Source organism: Tachysurus fulvidraco, chromosome 18 (assembly GCF_022655615.1).
Source record: "Tachysurus fulvidraco isolate hzauxx_2018 chromosome 18, HZAU_PFXX_2.0, whole genome shotgun sequence".
Taxonomy (NCBI): Eukaryota; Metazoa; Chordata; class Actinopteri; order Siluriformes; family Bagridae; genus Tachysurus; species Tachysurus fulvidraco.
The window spans coordinates 15,799,014-15,821,239 of record NC_062535.1 but is presented as its reverse complement, the minus strand read 5'-3'; the positions used below and the strand labels follow the sequence as shown (position 1 = coordinate 15,821,239).

Genomic DNA, 22,226 nt, shown 5'->3' with positions numbered 1-22,226 from the left:
TCGCTTCATTATCGTCACACTGATCTGATGCCCTGAACATGTGGATGAAACTATTTTTGTGCTGATTGTTAAACTGATAGTAGCATGTTAGCAACATTAGCCTTGTGGGGTCTAAAATGTACGAAGAACGGTTTGTTGTCATACAATAACAAAATAAAGGTCTCATTGTTCGGACATTTGTCCTTTATCGCGCTTAGAGGAGAAAAGAAAGCTGCTTTAATCTCATTTACTACTTTTGTCCGTGCCTGTTGGCTCGATCCCAAACCGCTTGCTTGTTCCCTACGTAGGGCACTAAGTGAGCTGTCGCGTGCCTTATCTAGTGCACTTCAATAGGGATTACAGCTGGGATTGTGATTGGACTGCTGACTTAAGCCCACGCGCCGCCGTTGCTATGGAGTCCTGACCGGAGCAACGGAAGGAAACACCGGCTTGTGTTCGTTTTATTTGGTTTTGTTATCAATGGAAAAATGGACGGTTCCCATCGCGCTAACGTGCTCGTCACGTCCTGTCTGAAAACACCGGTGGACCCGCACACAAAAGTCCCGTTGGCTTTATACGAGAGAGCGCGTGCGGCTCCGGTAATAACGGATGGAGGACAGGTGGGTTCTGAAAGGAACTTCCGGTTTAGGTTCGGACCGAAATATGTAATAATTACCTTTCACTTTTAATCTCTAAAATAATGAATATAGACTATAAGTGTTTACCAGGAATAAATACGTTTTAATAGGCGATTTGTTTATTTTTTAAATATATTGTTTACTTTTAAATGTAGAGCATGAAATAAAGGACAAAAAGTAATAAAAATCTCTTTGGAAAAGTGGCTTCCGGTCCTGAAAGATGTTTGAATAAAGCTGCCGTAAGTCATTTAATAGAGACTCAGGTCTAAGTGTAGATAATGGTGGGCGGGGCTTTGGGGGAATATGGGCGGGGCTTTGTATGGGGGGGGGTCCAAATCTCTGTCTAACTCACCTACAGCCTATTACTAAAGACTAATCTTACCTAATGCACCTTTTTTTAGCCAAGATATGATGAGATGGAACTTTGAAGATAATTCTTAATTATTCTAATTGTCTCATGGTCATGATGAGAGTGTGTAGTGTTTTAATCGCTCCTCACCAGCAGGGGGAGCCTTCACACGACACAGACCGGTATCGATCACACATTACACAAATCATTACATTATACACCAGAGTGAATTTATTCTGATCGCCCAGGTGTTGTTTTGGTAACAGGAGCTCCGGCTGTATCGCAGCTAACATCTGATCGCGTACGTGGTGTCACTTATCAAAGAAAAACATGTCATCGATCACGCAGTAAAACTTTCTTGAAAGAGATGCGTGTTAGTGTTTGTGGAAGGAGTCTCCAGTGTCAGCACGTAATCTAAGGATCGAGGACGATAGACATTGTGATAAATAGTGTAGGTAGAACATGTGGTACATGAATGGAAATTAAACTAAAATCACAGGTCCAAGTGACGGCAAACTATAAACATATAACTATCAAAATATAACAGAAAATTCATTTGAAAAATATTTGCCAATATTTAATCGATTTGGAAAATGGATTTTGATGAGTCTTTGTCCAACATGGCATTTTATGCCATTATGGGGCTTTCGAAATATAAATAGGTTCGTTATTTATACACGTCTCTGTTCGTTTTTTTTTTTGTTTGTTTATTAATTTTTATTTTTTTTACAAGGAGAATCCAATTGGTGTAGAATCTGGTTTACAACCTGCAAAGATGACTTCTGAGGTTTCATTTGTTTGTTTGTTTAAAAGACATTACTGTATGTTGCGTCAGAAGAATTCGCAGACTTATATTAGTATCCTAGAAAATGTCTCAAAAATGCCCAGAGACGTTCTTTCTTTTTTGATCACTTAAAATATATATTAATATATATAAATAAATACAATGTCATCCAAACCTTTGATCCATTCCTCTCTTACTTTCAGAAGGAGTCAGTCTCAGAATCAGACCCAGGTGCTGTTGGCACTCACCCTAAAGTCAGCCGCACTCCACCGGTTACAGATGGCTGTAAACCGGACGATCACATTGACCTGCGTGAGCTGTACCTTTCTAATGAGCAGTACTACCGCCAGCTAGAGCAGCTGAGGAGAGATCACCTATGCACCATGGCTGACCTCGAGCTCATGTACCTTAAGAAGCTTGAGCTAAAGGGCAGTGAACCTCTGAGGAACCATGACAGAACCTGTCTGTAAGTTCCTGTGTTCTTTTACTTTCTCACGATGCTGATTTGTTGTTTGGATTGAAAACATTGTCCCAGTGAACAAAAGTTAAAAATGGACATTTTATTCATTGCAAGGGATTTCTGGGGAAGGTTATCTGAAATATCTCTTAACATTTCATATTAGGATGTGTTTCTTCTTCAGTGGTTCTGAAGTAAATTTGTTTAACTGTCGTTTGCTTGGGTCTAGGCTGCAGTATCATCAGACAAATGGTAGGACTGCAAGAAAACTGAAGAAGTCTCACTCAGCCCATGAGCTCAGGAGCAACCCCTACATGGACGAGGTTTGCAACGTTCGAGGTGACCATGTCGATCAAAACATTACAAATGATCTTGTCAGCTTACCAAAGGAATACATCAAAAATATGTGGCAAGGTTTCCGTGTTGACAAAACGTCCCAAAAAAAGCCGAAACCTTCCTCGGCATCACTAGAGAACCGTCCAGGTGACCATCGATCCACAGTGGAATCAAACCAAGTTCAAAGGTCTAAAAAAGGAAAAGGAAGGACAAATGATGTAGGCTGGTGTCCGCAGGTGACGGTGCCCAAGCCCTTCCGAATGACACTACGGGAGATGGAATACAAACGCAACAGGGTCAGGTCTCGTGTCGAAATTGAACAGGAAAATGAGGAGCTGCGCAGAGAAATAGAAGAGCTGACCGAGTGCCAGCACAAGTTCCGAGCCACTGCAGTGCCTGCACACGTCCGTCTGCCACTGTATGAGGAACTGCGCGAGCGAGACGAAGAACGCCGTCGGCAGTTACGGGCTGCAGAACAACAGCGTCTCCTCGCAGCTCAGAGGCCGTTTAGCTTTCTGGAAAGGGAGCAAATCAAGAAACAGCAGAAGGAGCTGCAGATGCTCCTCTCCACTAAGGAACAATTAGAGCACAGGAGGCGCCCATTTCGTGCCAAACCAGTTCCCCGTGCGGTTCAAGAGGCAGCAATGGGTGAGCGTCACAAAGAAGAGCAGCTCTACCGGGAAATCAAGAAAGAGATGCGGGCGACAGAGATGCTCCTGAGCGCCAACGAGCCACCCAGCACGCTGTCCAAACGTATCAGTGAACGCCGCATGCAGAGAGAAGAGCAATCAGCACCAACCACAGGAATCAGAATCAGCTCCCAGGTGCCTGACTTTGACATCAGCTATAGACGCTTCCAGAAGCAGCTTGCAAGAAAGCGGGAATTTCGACCTCTGACAACTTGCGAACCCTTCAAGTTGTGCACGGCTAATATCAGCCCACGTAAAGAGCGCCTCACGGCCAATACTGAGGCGGGGAGGAGAAACAAGAGTGCATCTCAGTGCATGTTTGTTTCTCTTTCTCCTCAAACACCTTCGTCCTCTGTGAGTTCATCTCTCTCTGGGAGCCGTGAATACCTACCTTCCAAAATTACCGATGCAGCCAAGAAACGTCAAGAGGCCGTTAGGTAACTGCACTCAGCCTGGTGATTTGTAAACAACGAACCGACTCCTCACCTTCCAACCCTCAATTAGTTCAATTAGTCTTAAAATGTCCATGTTTGTCAAGGTTTCTGTGCTTTGCTTGAAATTTATCCCATCCTTTCCCAAATCCTCACTTGCACAGCTGTATCCAGCATTTTAGTATAAGACTTGCTGATCAAAGATAAGATCCCAACCAACCACCAACCAATCAAATGTGAGTAAGATCTCTTAACCAACTCTACCACATTCCTCAGATCTATCCAGCACCCCAACAAGTGTGTCCCTGCTTTCTTGTCTCACCCATCATCCCTCTTAGAAATCCTTCCTCCCAAGTCACCCCTCCAGTCCTGACCGCAGATCTTCTCCTGTCTGAGTAGGAAAGTTCTCGAACAGAGGAAGAAAGCTGAGCAAGAGGAAGCGGAACGGAAGGAGCGACAAAAACAAAAGGAGAGGAAATTTCAAAAGCTGATAGTCAAACGTGCTCAAGCCAACGACCCACATGTGGCCCTGGCACAGATCTGTGAATCCAAACTCAAAGAGTTCAGGTATTCAGCGTTCAATTAATTGCTTTAAATGTACGCTGTATATTATGCTTAAATACCTACAAACAACCTACAAACAAGACAAGTAACATGTTTGATATACTGTATTGCCCCGTGTGTGTGTGTGTGTGTGTGTGTGTAGGAAACAGGACCTACAGAGGCGCAGGGAGTATGAAGAGGAGATGAGAGAAATTCAGGAGCGAGTGAAAAGTAGACCTCTTCTACTAGAACAAGTAGCACAGGTGCTCTATCTATCTATCTATCTATCTATCTATCTATCTATCTATCTATCTATCTATCTATCTATCTATCTATCTATCTATCTATCTATCTATCTATCTATCTATCTATCTATCTATCTATCATCATTGCAATAATGGTAATGACAACAACATCTGTGTGTATCTGTAATACAGATGAACGCTAAGAAGGTAGCAGAGAAGTGCTACACTGATGTTCTGCGTGCGTTCGGTCTCAGTGAGGCCTTTGTCATCAGTAAAGGCCCTACAAGTGAACATGACTACACTCTGTCAGGTCGTTCAGTGATTCACTCACCTCTCACAAACAGGTCAGCATGTATACACTCACTGCTATTTCTCATATTCACACACACACACACACACACTGTCTACAACAACACTTGGTATGTTTGCACACAGATTGGAACAAAGATGCAGAAATGCGTTTTATTAAAACATATAACAGTAAATCTATATTATGCTATGCTACTATTGTGTAAGTGTAATGTACATATATCAACATATAAAAAACTACTTTTTATGAAAGACAGTGACGTGAGGTGACCCCATACTCAGAATTCGTTCTTTGCATTTAACCCATCCAAAGTGCACACACACAGCAGTGAAGACAAACACCGTGAACACACACCCGGAGCAGTGGGAAGCCATTTATGCCACGGCACCCGGGGAGCAGTTGGGGGGGGTTCGGTGCCTTGCTCAAGGGCACCTCTGTCGTGGTATTGCCAGCCCGAGACTCGAACCCACAACCTTAGGGTTAGGAGTCAAACTCTCTAACCATTAGGCCACTAACCATTATCTACCTTTTTAAGTTTTATGCTATTACAAATAAGTTAGGGACAATCAAAAATGCTAAGTATTTATCTAGTACTCGATTATGCAATTTTCGAAATGCACTTCAAATCATTACCACCACTAGCCACGCTAGTTAGCAAGCCGGCTAGTTAACTGCTAGCAAACTAGCTTGAATTTGCTGCAGTTCAACACGAGTTTAAGTATTAGAGTCTTGAAAATCATCTTACATCATTATTACATCAGGGATTTACTTCACGGCAGACAAATCTGTCCAAAATGACCGTAACAATCAACAATCATTTTGTTCATGGATAATATTAGTTCTTGTTGGTGAACTGTGCTTGTTTTTTTTCCCCCCAGGAAAGACCAAACAGCTGATCATCTAGAAGGTGCTGATTTTGAAAATGTATTATCTGCTGACTATCCTGTGGATTATAAAGATTACGAACAAGACGTTGAAGACGTACTGGTGGACAGGAAGAATGAGAGACAGCAGGAGGACGAGGGAGAACAACTGGACCCTGGTGAGGATGGAGACGGCTGTCTTTCCTATGAGGATCATCTGGATTTTGATGATTATGATGATCAGGATGAGGATGAAAGTGATGAAGGGTGTGGTGACAGAAGCCACAGTCGCCATAGCGACACAAGCAGGGCGGGTGACAATGGAAAAAGAAGTATGAGCTCTTTAACGGATGAAGGAAGGAAAAAAGGTGGGAAAAGCAGGAATGGAAGTCAGGAGTCTACAAGTAATGAGGAGACAGAGGGAAGAGAAAGAGGTGAAGAAAACAGTGATGATAAGGACTGAAGAAGCCATTTCCATTGTGCCTCTTTAGCGCCACTTGTGGAAGCGGTTGGGATTTTTTGTGCAGTATTTATTATAAGGCTGGAGTATAAACTGATCCTTCCTTTCTTCATCTTGATGTACATGTTGAAACCTTGATATAATAAAAAAATTTATATCTTTAGATTGCTTTCTTTCTTACTATCTGGACTACTTATACCTACACGGTTTAATTACTATTTTGATAAAAGAAAGTAACAGACAAACAGACAGGCAGACAGTTAGAAAGATAGATAGATAGATAGATAGATAGATAGATAGATAGATAGATAGATAGATAGATAGATAGATATGTATTCAGAGACAGACAGACAGACAGACAGACAGACAGACAGATAGATAGATAGATAGATAGATAGATAGATAGATAGATAGATAGATAGATAGACAGAGACAGACAGACAGACAGACAGACAGACAGATAGATAGATAGATAGATAGATAGATAGATAGATAGATATGTATTCAGAGACAGACAGACAGACAGACAGACAGACAGACAGACAGACAGACAGACAGACAGATTGATAGATAGATAGATAGATAGATAGATAGATAGATAGATAGATATGTATTCAGAGACAGACAGACAGACAGACAGACAGACAGACAGATTGATAGATAGATAGATAGATAGATAGAGAGACGTACAGTAGCAATAACACAATGCAAAACATGTATTTTTGTATTTTTTAAAACTGAGGGACAAGTTAATAAATATAAGAATGAAAATAGTTCTTATAATATATAGGGTAATGTCTATTACTAAAGAATAAAAAGCATCAGTAAAGGGATGTGTTTGTTTTATTTTTATTTAACAGAGGTATAAGTAACGACACACACACACACACACACACACACACACACACACACACACACACACACACACACACACACACACACACACACACACACACAGAAGTTACAGCACATCACTGTAGAGACTCTCAGTAATTTTCCATCGCTACCTCAGTCCAGCCCACACCGCATTGACAATGCATGGGTCTTGAAGGCAGCCCGTGCGCGCGCGCCCTGCACGAACCGCGACATCTGAGCGACGTCCGCGTCGTCCAATAGACTTGCAGGCTCCCGCCTCGCACCGACAGATCCAACCAATCCGACGAGACAGTAGGCGGTGTCTCGCAGTCCAAATTTTTTACGCGGCGCTACGGGCTGAAAACTAAACCGAGATGGAATATCCCAGTCTGAACCGGTTTCAACCGGTCCTGGGTTTGTTTGATGCACGAGCTGAGAGAAGAGCTGGTTTTCAACAGACTCTTTCGAGGCTTTACGTATTTTTTTGTTTTGTTTTGTTATTTTGTTCCTGACATAGATCCAACAATAAACTAAAACTAACGTCCTGCTTTGATCTGTGACTGAGACCAGGGGATACTGGTTAGCACGTTAGCATAGCAACTCCAGGCATTCTAATCAGTGACATTAGCTAGCGAGCTAGCACTTAGGCTAAGTTGTACCAGGGGTCACGCGAGCTGCCTCTGGACTCGGATTAATCTCTACGGGAGCGTCGTTTAGTGTTCGCACAACATTCGTTTTAAATAATGAACGTATGTGATCGATTCGCACTGTTCAAACCAACTCGCTAGCGCATTTTAACTAGCTGGTTAATCATCAAGTTCATCGGTCGTGCTCGTTAGTTAGCATCTAGCATATTGCTAACGCGTCATCATGAGATAAACGGACTCCTGCAACTTGGGTTTGTTTGAATCGAATTTATTTTTTTAAAGCGACTTTAAAACAGTCACGAGGTTCGACATCATTTCAACGCAAAGAGGAGGGTGTTTCATAAAAGCAGGTGAGTCAACGAGGTCCTTCATAAATGCCACACATGCAAAAAAGTAACTTTTAAATAAAGACTGTAAAATCGTCACGTAACACAAGTTATTTAAGTTACTTTTGCCAAAGCATGTTGAGTGAGTAAACTGGTTTTAAAACTGAACTAGCTAATTAGTTATTAATCAGGGAGGCGTTTGCTAGCCATCGGAAGTCATTAGGAATATTCCAGAAAGTAGTTGACGATTAAAGCGACCACGAATTAATTTCATTGACTCTATTCGATCCTTCTTCGTTTGTTTAATTTAATTTGTTTTTTTGTGCTCTTAATACCGCGCTGAAGACGCCAGGGTTATGTAGCTAAGGAGTAACGCGAGCTTGTAGGAACCACCATGTGTTATCAGACACACCACCGCTAGGGCTGTGGGGTAACAGAACGCACACATCATGACCGGCTGAGATACTGAGCAGCTCTACAAGCATGCTGTGGTTTCTGATGCTCTACAGCTTTATTCGGATGGGATTCATTTATCAGACGGACGTCTTGCAAATTAATGATGAAGAATGTAATGTCTACAAACCGTGTGTGTGTGTGTGTGTGTGGATTCAGAAGTGATCGCAGATACAACTCATAATCAACAACTAATTATTTGTTGATGTTTTGTGTGTGTGTATATATTGATTGTATATAAATGAGTGCCCTTTAATTAGCCTGTAATCAGTATCTCAGTTTCTTTTCTCACCGATTTAGATTTTTGCTTGCTGTGTAATGTGTGTGTGGTTGAGGTTTTATCATCCAGGTCAGTTAACAAGTCAGTGGCAGATGTTTTTGGCAGGTGTTTTGCTAATTAGGAAGAGTTTAATATCCGCGGTCGGAGTGCCGACGGTCGATGCTCTACAAAAGTAAATACAGCAAGTTTATAAAGAAAACGTTATTTCAAGAAATAACTTTTGTCTGATGAGCTGCGAGTTATATTTAGCCAAAGTTTCGACACCAGTAGTTTCATTTAACGTGTAAGATAAAGCTGCACCGCTACGTTTATCCGTCTCCTATAAAACATTTTTGGATTTTCTACAGGATGGGTGAATAAGGAGGATTGTGCACTGCAGTAGCGTGAGATGTTTATTGCAATTTTAGGTTTTAACCATTTCTGTTAATTCCCGAATCACGTGGTCTGCTAGATCTGGTCTTTGATGGATGAAGGAAGAAAAAAATTATATTTAATCTCGTCAGTTTGTTTTTGTACAAAAGAACAAAAGTGGTTCCTTTATTTATAGCTCCAGAAACAGATTTCAGACCAGTCTTACTAATCAGATTAAACCATACGTTTGGTTTCTGGACACGCTACACTTTTAAGCGATGTGCATATATTTAAACTGATGCGCCACTTCAAGAGATTTATTCTCAGACAAATTCCATTTTGCACAGTTACAAATTTTGATTTTGCTTTGTCACTGCCACCCCACAGCTCTATGCCAGCAGATATGACAATGTTAGCGGACCATACAGCCCGGCAGCTGCTGGACTTCTCTCAGAAACTGGACATCAACCTGCTCGACAACGTGGTCAATTCCATGTACTACGATGTTGGCTCTCAGGTAAGCGTTTAATCCTGTGTCCACTTGGGTAGTTTACCGTTTTTAGCTTCATTTAACTGTTTCATTTGGAAAGCATGTTTAATGCATTATAGAACAGAATGTTAGTGAAATTACAACATTTCTGTAAAATATATATATAAAAGTAATTAATTAAATTTATTAACGGTTAGATGGATTTTGATGTATGAACGATTTCTGCCCACGTTCTGAAGCTTCGCCCCAATCTGTAGCTCGCATAGTGTCTTTAAAACGATTCACAGGAACCACATCCGAACCCAAACAAGCATTCTCTTTATACACGTTCTACATATCTTCTGTCTTCCATCTTCATATTTTTCCTTTTCTATCTTTATTTGTTCAAATAATTGAGCTGCACCTTAATCGGAAGAAATAGGAACAAAAAAAAACTAAAGGAAAACATGCTTTACTTAAACTTTTACATCAAATACATTGTATAAAGTGTGTGTGTGTGTGTGTATATATATATATACACACACACATATATATATATATATATATATATATATATATATATATAGATATATATATATATATATATATACACACACACACACACATATATATATATATATATATATATATATATATATATATATATATATATATATATATATATATATATATATATAAATACTTTTGTTCTCTCTCTTTCTCTTTCTTTATCCGTGTTTGTATCCTAGCAACGGCTGGCACAGGAAGTCCTGACTAACTTGAAAGATCACCCAGACGCGTGGACCAGAGTGGACACCATCTTGGAGTTTTCTCAGAACATGAAGACCAAAGTACGTGTGGACGAATATGAAAGTGTTTACGTGTCATTAAAGAAAAAGTCTGGCAGGGGGGAAGAATTAGTGATAAAAGTTAGCGAATGTATTTATTTTTATAATGAGTTTTCGTTATAGTAAAATTCCAGATTTCTAAAATCTATCTATCTATCTACTATACATTGTTTTGGTTCTTCTAATCCCAGCTTTCGATGTTGTGTTCACAGTACTACGCCCTTCAGATTTTGGAAACCGTTATTAAAACACGCTGGAAAATTCTACCGAGAAACCAGTGTGAAGGTAAAGCTCATCCTCCCTCCCTCATGCACACGATCCCTCAGTTTGTCTTTACATAGAGTCACCAGAGGGAACAGAATTTTGTCCCCTCTATACACAAAGGGCTACTTGCAGAGTGTTAAAGAAAGCGAACGTGTGTGAACGTGAATATGATCGGTACTGTGTTCGAGTCAGAGTTGTATTTACTACAACGATCAGAATCCTGAATATTTCCTGAATGTAGTAAAATCGAACAATGTTCTTGAGAGAGTTTTTAAATAGAAAGCACCTTTATGCTTTCCTAAATAAATAAATAAAAAAGAATGACCGGAACTACAAAAGTAATTGAGATGATAACTGATGTTATTTACAAATTACCAGTAAAATACTCTACAGTTTGCTCTACAGGCATAAGCAATATTTTTTTCCCCCTTTTTCTCAGGAATTAAGAAATATGTCGTTGGGCTGATTATCAAGACGTCCTCGGACGCGTCTGTGGTCGAGGTAAAGAGCACACATTTGTGCAAGTGACGTATACGTAATTTATTATCAATGTTAACACCGTTTACATATGCTTCTGTTGTAGAAAGAGGGAGTTTACCTGGCAAAGCTGAATATGATCTTGGTGCAGGTGAGTCCTCCTGCTGCGTGTGTTTATTAACGCGCGTAATCCGTTCGTTGAACTGTTAATTCTTAACACACGTTTTTTTTCCCCTCCAGATCCTGAAGCAGGAGTGGCCAAAGCACTGGCCCACGTTCATCAGCGACATCGTGGGAGCGAGTCGTACGAGCGAGAGCCTCTGCCAGAACAACATGATCATCCTGAAACTGCTCAGCGAGGAGGTGTTTGACTTCTCCAGCGGACAGATGACTCAGGTCAAAGCCAAGCACCTGAAAGACAGGTACTCAACCTCACATCGCAGGATCATGGTGGATCCATCCTTGTTTACAACATCCAGACTTAGGAAAGATGATCAGTCTAAGTGTCCTCAAATGTTTTTTGTTTCTTTTCGCAGTATGTGCAACGAGTTCTCCCAAATTTTTCAGCTGTGCCAGTTTGTCATGGTAAGAATTTATATTTCTGTACAATAAATCCTTAGACATGCGTAACAAATTATTTAGATGTGAACGGATCAGCGATTTCTTTTCCATTCACTCGTCATGCGAAAGGTAGAATTCGTTAACGATCAGTAGAAGAATGGGATTTTTGTTAAAACATAACAGAGATGAAATAAAAAGACCTCTAATGGGTCAGAACGCCTCAACTGTAGATGTAAAATGTAATTCTGTCTTATGTGGTTTGAAGACTTTTGACGTTGCTGCTATATGCTATTACTCAGGAAAATTCACAGAACGCTCCATTGGTCCATGCCACACTGGAGACCCTCCTGCGCTTCCTGAACTGGATTCCACTGGGCTACATTTTTGAGACCAAACTCATCAGCACCCTGGTTTATAAGGTTACCATTTTTATAAATTAGAGCTGAATTTATACTTCAGGGCTTTCTGGAATGGTGTTGCAGTGTAATTTAACTTTTTTCAGCTTGTATTGAACTGAGCTTTCAGTAGACTGAAATAAAATGGTGTTTTTTTTTTTTTTTTTTAAAGATTATATTACAAAACTGCCTCCTCTCACAAAGGCGCATTTGTATTGTTGACGCTTGCAACTGCGTAAGAACCAGAGGAACATCATATAGAGTGCAGGCTGTTCTTATAAAACCTCGTGCTACTGGCGTGGTGGTTAAGCTGGCACTCTTACACACGCACATGTTACTAGCTCTGTGTGGTCTGACACGGTGTAAAGGTGCTCTGCGGTTTTACCGTTCGTTTTTTGTTTTCCAGTTTCTGAACGTTCCGATGTTCCGAAACGTAACCCTGAAGTGTCTGACGGAAATCGCCGGTGTCAGCGTCAATCAGTACGAGGAACAGTTCGTCAGCCTCTTCACGCTAACCATGGTGCAGCTCAAACAGGTAACACACAATAACACACACTATTTCTTTACACTTTTTATTGGGGGAGGAAATTAACGAATTAACCAATGTCTGGGTTTTTCGATTTACAGATGCTGCCTCTGAACACGAACATCCGTATGGCGTACTCAAATGGGAAAGACGACGAACAGAACTTCATCCAGAACCTCAGCTTGTTCCTGTGCACCTTCCTCAAAGAGCATGGGCAGCTGATCGAGAAGAGGCCCAACCTGCGGGAAACGCTGATGGAGGTGCGCATACTATTATTTATTTATTTTTATTTTTTTAAATAGTCTGATAGTCTTGCGGTATATACATCATAGTCATGGACTGTCCTGCTCTCCAAATCTCAGCGTAGGAATTTAATTAGGTGACTAGGATAGCCCTGCTGTAGACGTTTAACGTGTTTACACTCTCTGTTACTCTTTCAGGCTCTCCACTACATGCTGCTTGTGTCAGAGGTGGAGGAGACCGAGATCTTTAAGATCTGTCTGGAGTACTGGAACCATTTGGCCGCCGAGCTGTACAGAGAGAGTCCGTTCAGCACCTCCACGTCCCCGCTGCTGTCTGGGAGCCAGCACTTTGACGTGCCCCCACGCCGACACCTCTACCTGCCTGTACTCTCCAAAGTAAGGCTCATACACATATAGATGTCTTTATCTATCTGTAGAGACGGGTATATTATAGGATACTCACAGACATTATGGATTGTTGCATAGCTCAGTGTTACAAAGGAAAGTGTTTCAGTAACGGTGACCGTTTCTGTCTGATCTCTCGAACGTTATTACGCTCCTGACAGATTGTATTTTACCTGTCTATGCAACAGGTGCGTCTCCTGATGGTCTGTCGCATGGCTAAACCGGAGGAGGTCCTGGTGGTGGAGAACGATCAGGGTGAGGTGGTGAGAGAGTTCATGAAGGACACCGACTCAATCAACCTCTACAAGAACATGAGAGAGACTCTTGGTAAGCAGTGTAGGGCTTCATCACACTAGCACGCGACATAACGTTCGTGTCAGAGGAACATTGGGTTCCTTCAAAAGAAAAAAGAAAGTTTTAAACCGTGTGCAAACTCTCGTTAAATGTCTAGAGAGATATTACAAAGCAAAGTGAAGCCTGTAACAGAGCCTAGTGACAGTTGCTCATACTGACTGTACAAGACCAAATTTAGGTTTTATATATTTGACTCCTGCTTTAATTGTATGGAAATACTAAAGTGTATCATATGCTACTAGTTATCATATTTAACCAATCTATAACAGAAAACACAGTTAGTATCGGGGCAATTTAAACCCGTTAAAAAGGAAACTGTGTCTCACGGATTCTGTAGTGTACCTGACCCATTTGGATTACGCGGATACGGAGAGAATCATGACGGAGAAGCTCCACAACCAGGTGAACGGGACCGAGTGGTCCTGGAGGAACCTGAACACGCTGTGCTGGGCCATCGGATCCATCAGCGGCGCCATGCACGAGGAGGACGAGAAACGGTTCCTCGTCACAGTCATTAAGGTTATTTTAGCACCCAGTAATCAGCGTAAACAGATCAGTGTGTTTGTGTTAGCAGATGTGTTTTATCTGAGTGTGTCTGCACTTCAGGACCTGCTGGGGCTGTGCGAGCAGAAGAGGGGGAAAGACAACAAGGCCATCATCGCCTCCAACATCATGTACATCGTCGGGCAGTACCCACGCTTCCTCCGTGCTCACTGGAAGTTCCTCAAGACCGTCGTCAACAAGCTCTTTGAGTTCATGCATGGTGAGTGAGAGCCACACTTCACACACCGTTTTCATGCATGAAAACAAGGCGCTCACTGGGTCTGGCTTTATCTCGCAGAGACGCACGACGGCGTACAAGACATGGCGTGTGACACGTTTATCAAGATCGCTCAGAAATGTAGGAGGCATTTTGTTCAGGTGCAGGTCGGGGAGGTCATGCCCTTCATCGATGAGATCCTTAACAACATCAACACCATTATATGTGACCTGCAGCCGCAGCAGGTAAGTGTGTAGTCACACACATGACAGACTCTAAAACCTTGAACTACTTCTAAGATGAGCATGAGAATGTGATTAACACGAAACCACACGTTCTGAAAGTATCTGCTTCTTAGCTAACTAGGGTCCTGATTGGTTGAATAGTTTGACAGTGTTTTGCCACCTCAAGCATTAAAAATTTCTTTGTCTATAGACTTAATTCATAGTTACTGCGGAAACACCGCGTGTGTACGTTGGCTTTTATTTAACGCACTCTGATGTGGGTTAACGTACGTATAACTGCTTAGATGTTGCACCTAAACATTTGTCCACCTTTCCTTTATGTAGGTGCATACGTTCTACGAGGCTGTAGGGTACATGATAGGTGCTCAGACAGACCAGGCAGTGCAGGAGCACCTGATCGAGAAGTACATGCTGCTCCCAAACCAGGTGTGGGATAGCATCATCCAGCAGGCCACCAAGGTGAGTCGGAGAGATCCGGGAGCGTCTCGGATGTGTTTTTATACAACTGTGATATAATAATGGCTACAAAAATCTGTTTTGTTTGTTTAAATTAATGTGGTGTGTTTTTTTCCGTCAGAATGTCGACATCCTCAAGGACCCGGAGACGGTGCGTCAACTCGGCAGCATCCTGAAGACCAACGTGAGGGCGTGTAAGGCTGTGGGTCACCCGTTTGTGGTGCAGCTGGGACGCATTTATCTAGACATGCTCAACGTCTACAAGTGTCTGAGCGAGAACATCTCTTCTGCCATCCAGACCAACGGTAAGCAACAGTCATTAAAAATCTGATTTAATATATATTCTGATTCTTTTTACATTTTTAATTTGGCTCGAAAGACGGACAACTACGTGACTTACCAGCATTTAGATCCCCGTACGCAGTCGTAGATAAAGTGGACCGACGAACATCCTAAAGCTAACACGTTTATCATCTCTTGTTCAGACTTTCCCCAAACCTTTTGGTGACACGCAATAACAAGGCGTAACTGTTTTTGTTGAGGCTTGTGGTGTTTTTTTTTCTCTAACTGTTATCACTCTTGTTCTCCTAGGTGAGATGGTGACAAAGCAGCCGCTAATCAGGAGCATGCGGACGGTGAAGAGAGAAACTCTGAAGCTCATCTCTGGCTGGGTCAGCCGTTCTAACGATCCCCAAATGGTAGGGGACTCCAAATGAAATACTGCAAAATTTGTCAGTTATGTGTCATAGCGTTTAAACAAGCAGCTTTTCTGCTTTAGCTCATTATGGAAACGGTTAAATGCTCAGAACTGAGATTTCTGGATTTGATGTCTAGTGGTTGACCGTTATGTGTTCAGGTCGGGGAGAACTTTGTCCCCCCTTTGCTCGAGGCTGTGCTGATCGACTATCAGAGGAACGTCCCCGCCGCTCGAGAACCTGAAGTGCTCAGCACCATGGCGACCATCGTTAACAAGCTCGCAGCCCACATCACTGCAGAAATCCCCAAGATTTTTGACGCTGTGTTTGAGTGCACCTTAAACATGATCAACAAGGTTGAGAAACTTTCAGATATCCACTCACTTTTATCGCATTCTACTGTGTTTTCTTTTTTGGTACTGTTATCAACACGTCGCGTATCGGTCAGAATCGATACTGTAGTGTATATCAGTCCTAGTAGTGTGTATCAGTTCTAGTGAAAAATCTGTGCAAGGAACCGAATGTCTTGAATTTAATTCTGATGTAAAATGTACTACAATCACATGGACGGCTTTAACACCTTACTACAGGGGTGGAATTTGGGGCTTGACTGATTTCTAAAAACTCAACATGGGCCAATGTAATTGCTAACCCTATAAACTGAGATTTCTGGACACACAGTCAGTATTTATGTATTAACCTCTTTTTTTTTTCCTTTCCCTCCACCAGGACTTTGAAGAGTTCCCTGAGCACAGGACAAACTTCTTCTACCTGCTGCAGGCAGTGAACTCGAACTGCTTCCCTGCTTTTCTGTCCATCCCACCAGTGCAGTTCAAACTAGTGCTGGACTCCATCATCTGGGCCTTTAAGCACACCATGAGGAACGTAGCCGACACCGGTTAGTGAGCGGGATCCTCTCGGGTCCAATCGCTTAGATAGTTTTACTTTATTTCTTGGATCCTTTTTATTGTTTGTTTTTCTGTCAACTTTTGCATTCAGTGTTTTATGTTTAAATAATAAATACTATATGCACTGTATTCCTGCTGTCTGCGTCTCAGGTTTGCAGATTCTGTACACGCTGCTACAGAACGTGGCCCAGGAGGAAGCCGCGGCTCAAAGCTTCTATCAGACGTACTTCTGCGACATCCTGCAGCACATCTTCTCTGTTGTCACGGATACGTCACACACGGCAGGTGAGCGACAGGGCAGACCCAGAGTCTGGGGAATAAACCCACAGTGGGTGGTGTATTTAGTGGTTTAATAAATAAATAAATAAATAAATAAATAAATAAATAAATAAATAAAGCAGAGGTTGCTTATCCTTTCACAAAATGTGCATAGATTGGTCGACACATTCCTTGATCAAAAAATGTTAAAACTGCTAACAAAGCTTCATGAAGTTGTTCAGTGATGCTGTTAGAGAGCTTCCTTCGTCTCGAATCCACATCCTTTCTGTGTCAGAGGTGGTGTTGCCTAAATTCTGTGGAATTCTGGAAGCGTTTATTTAATTTAATATTTTCCCGTCCCAGGTTTGACGATGCACGCCTCCATCCTGGCCTACATGTTCAATCTAATCGAGGAGGGGAAAATCAGCATAACCCTGAACACGGGCACCCCCGTCAGCAACCAGGTCTACGTACAGGAATACGTGGCCAACCTGCTGAAAACCGCCTTCCCACACCTACAAGAGTAAGACTGCACAAACCTCACTGTCTTTTCAACCTGGAAAGAATTCTCCTAAAGTGTGTGTTTTTTTTTTTTTACACCAGTGTTTAAGAACAGCATGTGTGTAATACAAGTCTGTGGATTTTTTTTTTCTATTCCAGTGCGCAGGTGAAAGTGTTTGTAACCGGTCTGTTCAGCTTGAATCAGGATATTCCTGCCTTCAAAGAGCACCTTCGGGACTTCTTGGTGCAGATAAAGGTAACCCTCACACTCTATCTCGTCCCACAAACTCACCAGGGTTCATTAAGCACGAGATACATATTATTTACATGCAGCGAGTCCATCCGTGACTCGGGGCCTTTTTACACCCGGTCGCTCCGTGTGATTTCTCTGATCCGATAGCTGTCTAATTTGTTAAAACTGTCCCATTTACATCAGGCCACATAAACGTGTCTCGGCGAATTGGATATCGATCCGATCTTTCTACTCCCACCCAAAATGCTAATATATTTTACCTCATTTCTGGGGTAATTGAAATGGAACACACTTTCGTGTGTGCGGTTATCAGAACGCGATCAAAAAGAAGACGAAAAAACTCGTTACGACGGTTACGCTACAAAAAACAGCATTTACTGTTTGATGCGTTTTCGCTGAGACGGCGTTCACTAAATTCCAGGGGTTTCGTTACCACGACGTAAAGTGGTCGTGTTTCTGGAGGTCTTGGAAAAATGCCCTCTTTCCAAAAAAAAAAAAAAAGCATACCTACGATGACTAATGAAGGACAGAACAGTCATACAGGTAGATTTTATATCTATTATGCTTTTATCATCTTACAGTTAAGCTGTTTTCGAAAACCAACATCCAAAAACTACGGTTAGGGTTAGATGATCAAATAGGCCACGCCTACCCGATGACGCAATATGTTACACTGTTCTGAAAATCCCTTAAATAAGTGCATCCCCCAACGAGTCACCTGCGAGTGACGTACTTTCGTTTGGGAGGAGTTTAGCGCTGACGTATGTGGCTCGAACAACCCCATTCATTTACACCTGTCCAGTTTCATCTGAAACGTGTCCCAGACCACCTCCTGAAGGGGTTTGAACCATCGGATTTATATCCATCTCGAAAACGTTTCGGATAGCTATCGGATCACAGAAAACGCATGTGTAAAAAAAAAAAAAAAAGCCCCTTAGATTTAATCACCTGAAGTGATCAGGTAAAGCATGTGTTTTTCCTCTTGTATGATTTCGTATGGAGTCATTATTGTAAAAAGGAGAACTGACTGGATTACAGAATCGATCAGAATCAGTCAAACCTGCAGTGATCTTTCTTTAATATCTTCCTTCCTGAAATTCCTCGAGCTTGTAACAGTTTTACGGTACCCGAGATGTCTCGGTCTCTCGTCGTAACGTAACATACCATCAGTGTTATCTTCTGCAATATCACACCTCTGCAGCTGACACATGACTTCTCAGAGACGTCGATGTAATACTTATTTATCAAAAACATCCGTCACCAAACACCGACTAAATTTAGACGCCAGACGTCACCGATCGTTACTGACCGGACTTGATCTATCTTTAGCGAGAGCCAGATGTTCGATAGGATTCTTATTCATTTGTGTTTATTACAGCGCGTTTATTGTCCCGAGTCCTATTTATTTCTCTCCGTCTGTCTGTAGGAGTTTGCCGGCGAGGACACGAGCGATCTGTTCCTGGAGGAGCGAGAGACGTCACTGCGTCAAGCTCAGGAGGAGAAACACAAACTCCAGATGTCTGTGCCAGGAATCCTAAATCCCCACGAACTCCCCGAGGAAATGTGCGACTGAGCATCATGTGCTTTTTGGACACAAGAAAGAACTGAACCGTGAACAAAAGTGTGTGTGTGTGTGTGTACATACAGTGAGCTTGCTGAGTAGGATGAAGATCGAAGTGGAGCGTAAACTTCGACCGAACCGACTCTCGTATATCCATTACTCCACCCGCGTCCCATTCGAGTCCCCGCACACTTTTTTTTTTTTTTTCTTTTTAAAGTAAGTGTGTTTTATAAGGAGAGAACTGATGCACTGTAATTACTCTGTTAATGACATTGGACCAGTCGTGCAGGTTTTTTTTTTTTTTTTTCTTTCAGTTTTCCTCTAACAGAATAACATGTTCACATAAGTTTACATATCGGAGGATCATTTAAGCCCCGGCTCTTTTCCGCTCTTTTCGTCCATTTTGTTAATCTGTAAAATTAGCGCAGTTAATGAAGAGAAAAAGGAAGCGGAGCCACCTACAGAAAGAGGAATAAACGGTTTGCTCCAGACCGGCACAGCAATTGAAAGTGATGGATGACGTTCAGAGTTGAATGATGCTGCTCTTTTCTTTTTGCTTTATATTGTCCCTTTTTTTTTCTTTTTTCCCTCCAATTTTGCTTTTGTATGGGCTAATGGTTTGTGTTTAGGGGGAGAGATGCGCCTCTGTTCCGGTTCTAGCTCTGCGTTTGTTCAGAATGAAACGGACTTGAAGCAGATATTTCAAACGGTGATGAAGGGTTTGTTCATATCGTCCTGTTTATAACACTGTCTTAGTACTATGGGAACATAAAGTTGGATATTTTTACAAAAAAAAAAAAAACAACAAAACCTTTGTCTCATTTACTGTACAGATTACTTTTCCCGAATGTGGCATTTAATACAACTATTTCAATATGTACAAAAGCACTGTTTTACTTTATTTTGGTTAAATTATTGGCACCCCACGAGAGAGAATAACGGCACAAGCTATTTCTTGCGTCGTTTTTCCGCTCGTAGGAGAACTTAAAGCGTTTATGTTTAGGCCATTTGGCAGACTCGGGGGGGGGGGGAATCTCCAACGTTCCTCTGTGCATCTTTCAAAATTCTTTGTATTCTTAGGTTTAAATGCTTTATTTTAGGTTTCATATGCAGAAGCTGGCAAAAACGGCATCCTGTAATCATGTCTGTGTCGATTTAAACGTATACCTAAGTTTTTATGCTCCGACCGCAGCACACCGTGTCTTTGCGGCGCTCACTTTGTGCACACGAGCACCGTCGTGATCAGCTTTGGGTCTAGTGGCAGCAATTTTAGTAACATCCATTCCACACACAGGTGTGCATATACTTTTGGTCATTTTCTTATGTGACTAGCTAACCAAGTATTGGGCTTGACAACAAAATCTGCAAAACGGCCACAAGGTGTCACTGTTCACCACCACATTTACTCGGGAGTCTGAGGGCTTTTCTTTCTCTTTTTTTATGTAAACCAAACCTAATGCCAGACTAGAAAGTTGTGGTCTCTTCTAACCACAATATACGGCTAAGTTGGTTTAAGACGCTCTTCATGAAACTGATTTGTTTGAGCTGCTTTTGTGGAAATCTTGAAAAACAGCTTTGTTCTGGATGGTGTGTTTATTGGAATAAAATACCCATTTAAAGCCGGATGCTCATGGGTTCAATTCCAGGCAAAACTTTTTTTAATTAAAACAAAACTTTTTACGTTTTATTTGTTTCAACCCTGGCTAATAGTTTTACATCTTTTGTTTTGTTTATAAAGTAAATCTTCGCCACGTGTACGTGAGCACACGCAGCTGCCACGTGTGTGGTGGTATTGTTCACATAGTAGTTTATCTTCTGTACGTCTGGAGGTATCAGAAACGGCGTCCACTAGAAGGCACGACAGAGTCGAAACATTTCCGTCCATCTGCTTTCTTCGCCAGTCTGTAACATTTAAACACACTGAACACACTCGTTCTCTTAAACCTTTCTGCCCTCCGTTTCATTGTCGTTGTTTGAGATACATTAAAAAATCCAGAAGTATTGTATACAAAAACAAACACCAGCCCTTTTAGTAGGAAGGTAGAGTTAATGATTGATTTCTGACTGTGTGTGAAAGTGATGTGCCAAATTCATTTCATTTCGATTCGGATTTATTTGTATATCGTTTTTTTTTTTTACAATGGACATTGTTTCAGAGCAGCTTTACAGAACATAAACATAGAACAAAAGGTCATTATAAAGATTAATATAATACAAAATTAAAGATTAATATTAGATATATTTAAATGTGTTTGTATTTATCCCCAATGAGCAAGTCTGAGGTGACTCAGGTGACTGTGGGGAGGAAAAACTCCCTTAGATGGTAAAGGAAGGAACCCTGAGAGGAACCAGACTCAAAAGGGGAACCTCATCAACATATGGGTGACACTGGAGGGTGTGATTATAAATATACAATCTGATAAATGTTGTGTTGATGAGATTTTTTGTTCTCAAAAACCACATGGGGTTCACATCTCTTTAGTATAGCAGAGTCCAACTGGAGCTGGTAGATCTCTAGATGCCTCAGGATCCTCACAGGGTCAGATTCCGAATCCTCAAAGATTCGTCCTCAGGATCCTCACAGGGTCGGCCTCATCTCAGTGGAGGTCCAAGATCTTCACGGCACAAAGATGACCACAGGAGGACGCACATGTCTGACCTGTTTCTTACATGTAGTTAACAGCAAATCTAAATGACCCAGGGACCAGTATGGGGTGATATGGTGACCCACTAGGACATGGTTTTACATGCATTAAATACATCAGTGTTTCTATAATAAAAGCTAACCCAGGGCCTCTGTATGTCCCATCACACCACACTGTAGTTTACCTTTCCCTATGTAGCCGAATCACGTCATTTGTATTCATCACTAGTAATAAATAAATAAATAAAATGCGTAAGATGGACGGACGGATTTACCCTGGATAGTGTCAATACCAGCGGGTCACGTGACAACGCCGTCCGCACCAGACCTCGTGCGATGATCGAGCGCTCGCGAGATTTCCGGAAAGAGCCGAGCGCAGCGGAGGAGACGAGCCGGAAAGAGCCGATG

General features: G+C 41.8%; 2 protein-coding genes across 4 annotated transcripts; both read left to right on the top strand.

Annotated features, from left to right (window-relative positions):
* Positions 1-272: 272 nt before the first annotated feature.
* On the top strand, positions 273-6,247 carry fam161a (FAM161 centrosomal protein A). Of its 2 annotated transcripts, none has more exons than XM_027178981.2 (7): positions 273-599; positions 1,957-2,216; positions 2,437-3,669; positions 4,063-4,230; positions 4,370-4,469; positions 4,644-4,795; positions 5,640-6,247. In XM_027178981.2, exons 1-7 carry the CDS (start codon positions 468-470, stop codon positions 6,085-6,087), a joined length of 2,493 nt encoding a protein of 830 aa, XP_027034782.2. In that variant the 5' UTR covers positions 273-467; the 3' UTR covers positions 6,088-6,247. The 2 variants fall into 2 exon arrangements, with proteins under 2 accessions (XP_027034782.2, XP_027034783.2); XM_027178982.2 differs by having other exon boundaries at positions 277-599; positions 1,954-2,216.
* Positions 6,248-7,285: 1,038 nt separating this feature from the next.
* On the top strand, positions 7,286-19,984 carry xpo1a (exportin 1 (CRM1 homolog, yeast) a). Of its 2 annotated transcripts, none has more exons than XM_027179035.2 (25): positions 7,286-7,936; positions 9,384-9,513; positions 10,215-10,316; positions 10,526-10,598; positions 11,017-11,078; positions 11,161-11,205; positions 11,295-11,476; positions 11,591-11,639; positions 11,915-12,034; positions 12,417-12,545; positions 12,638-12,796; positions 12,977-13,174; positions 13,372-13,510; positions 13,875-14,056; positions 14,144-14,300; positions 14,379-14,542; positions 14,867-15,001; positions 15,120-15,303; positions 15,590-15,696; positions 15,855-16,049; positions 16,423-16,591; positions 16,752-16,886; positions 17,223-17,382; positions 17,520-17,616; positions 19,040-19,984. In XM_027179035.2, the coding sequence occupies exons 2-25, from the start codon at positions 9,388-9,390 to the stop codon at positions 19,184-19,186; spliced, it is 3,216 nt and encodes a 1,071-aa protein (XP_027034836.1). In that variant the 5' UTR covers positions 7,286-7,936; positions 9,384-9,387; the 3' UTR covers positions 19,187-19,984. The 2 variants fall into 2 exon arrangements, with proteins under 2 accessions (XP_027034836.1, XP_027034837.1); XM_027179036.2 differs by lacking the exon at positions 7,286-7,936 and adding an exon at positions 8,462-8,480.
* The last annotated feature ends 2,242 nt before the right edge of the window (positions 19,985-22,226 follow it).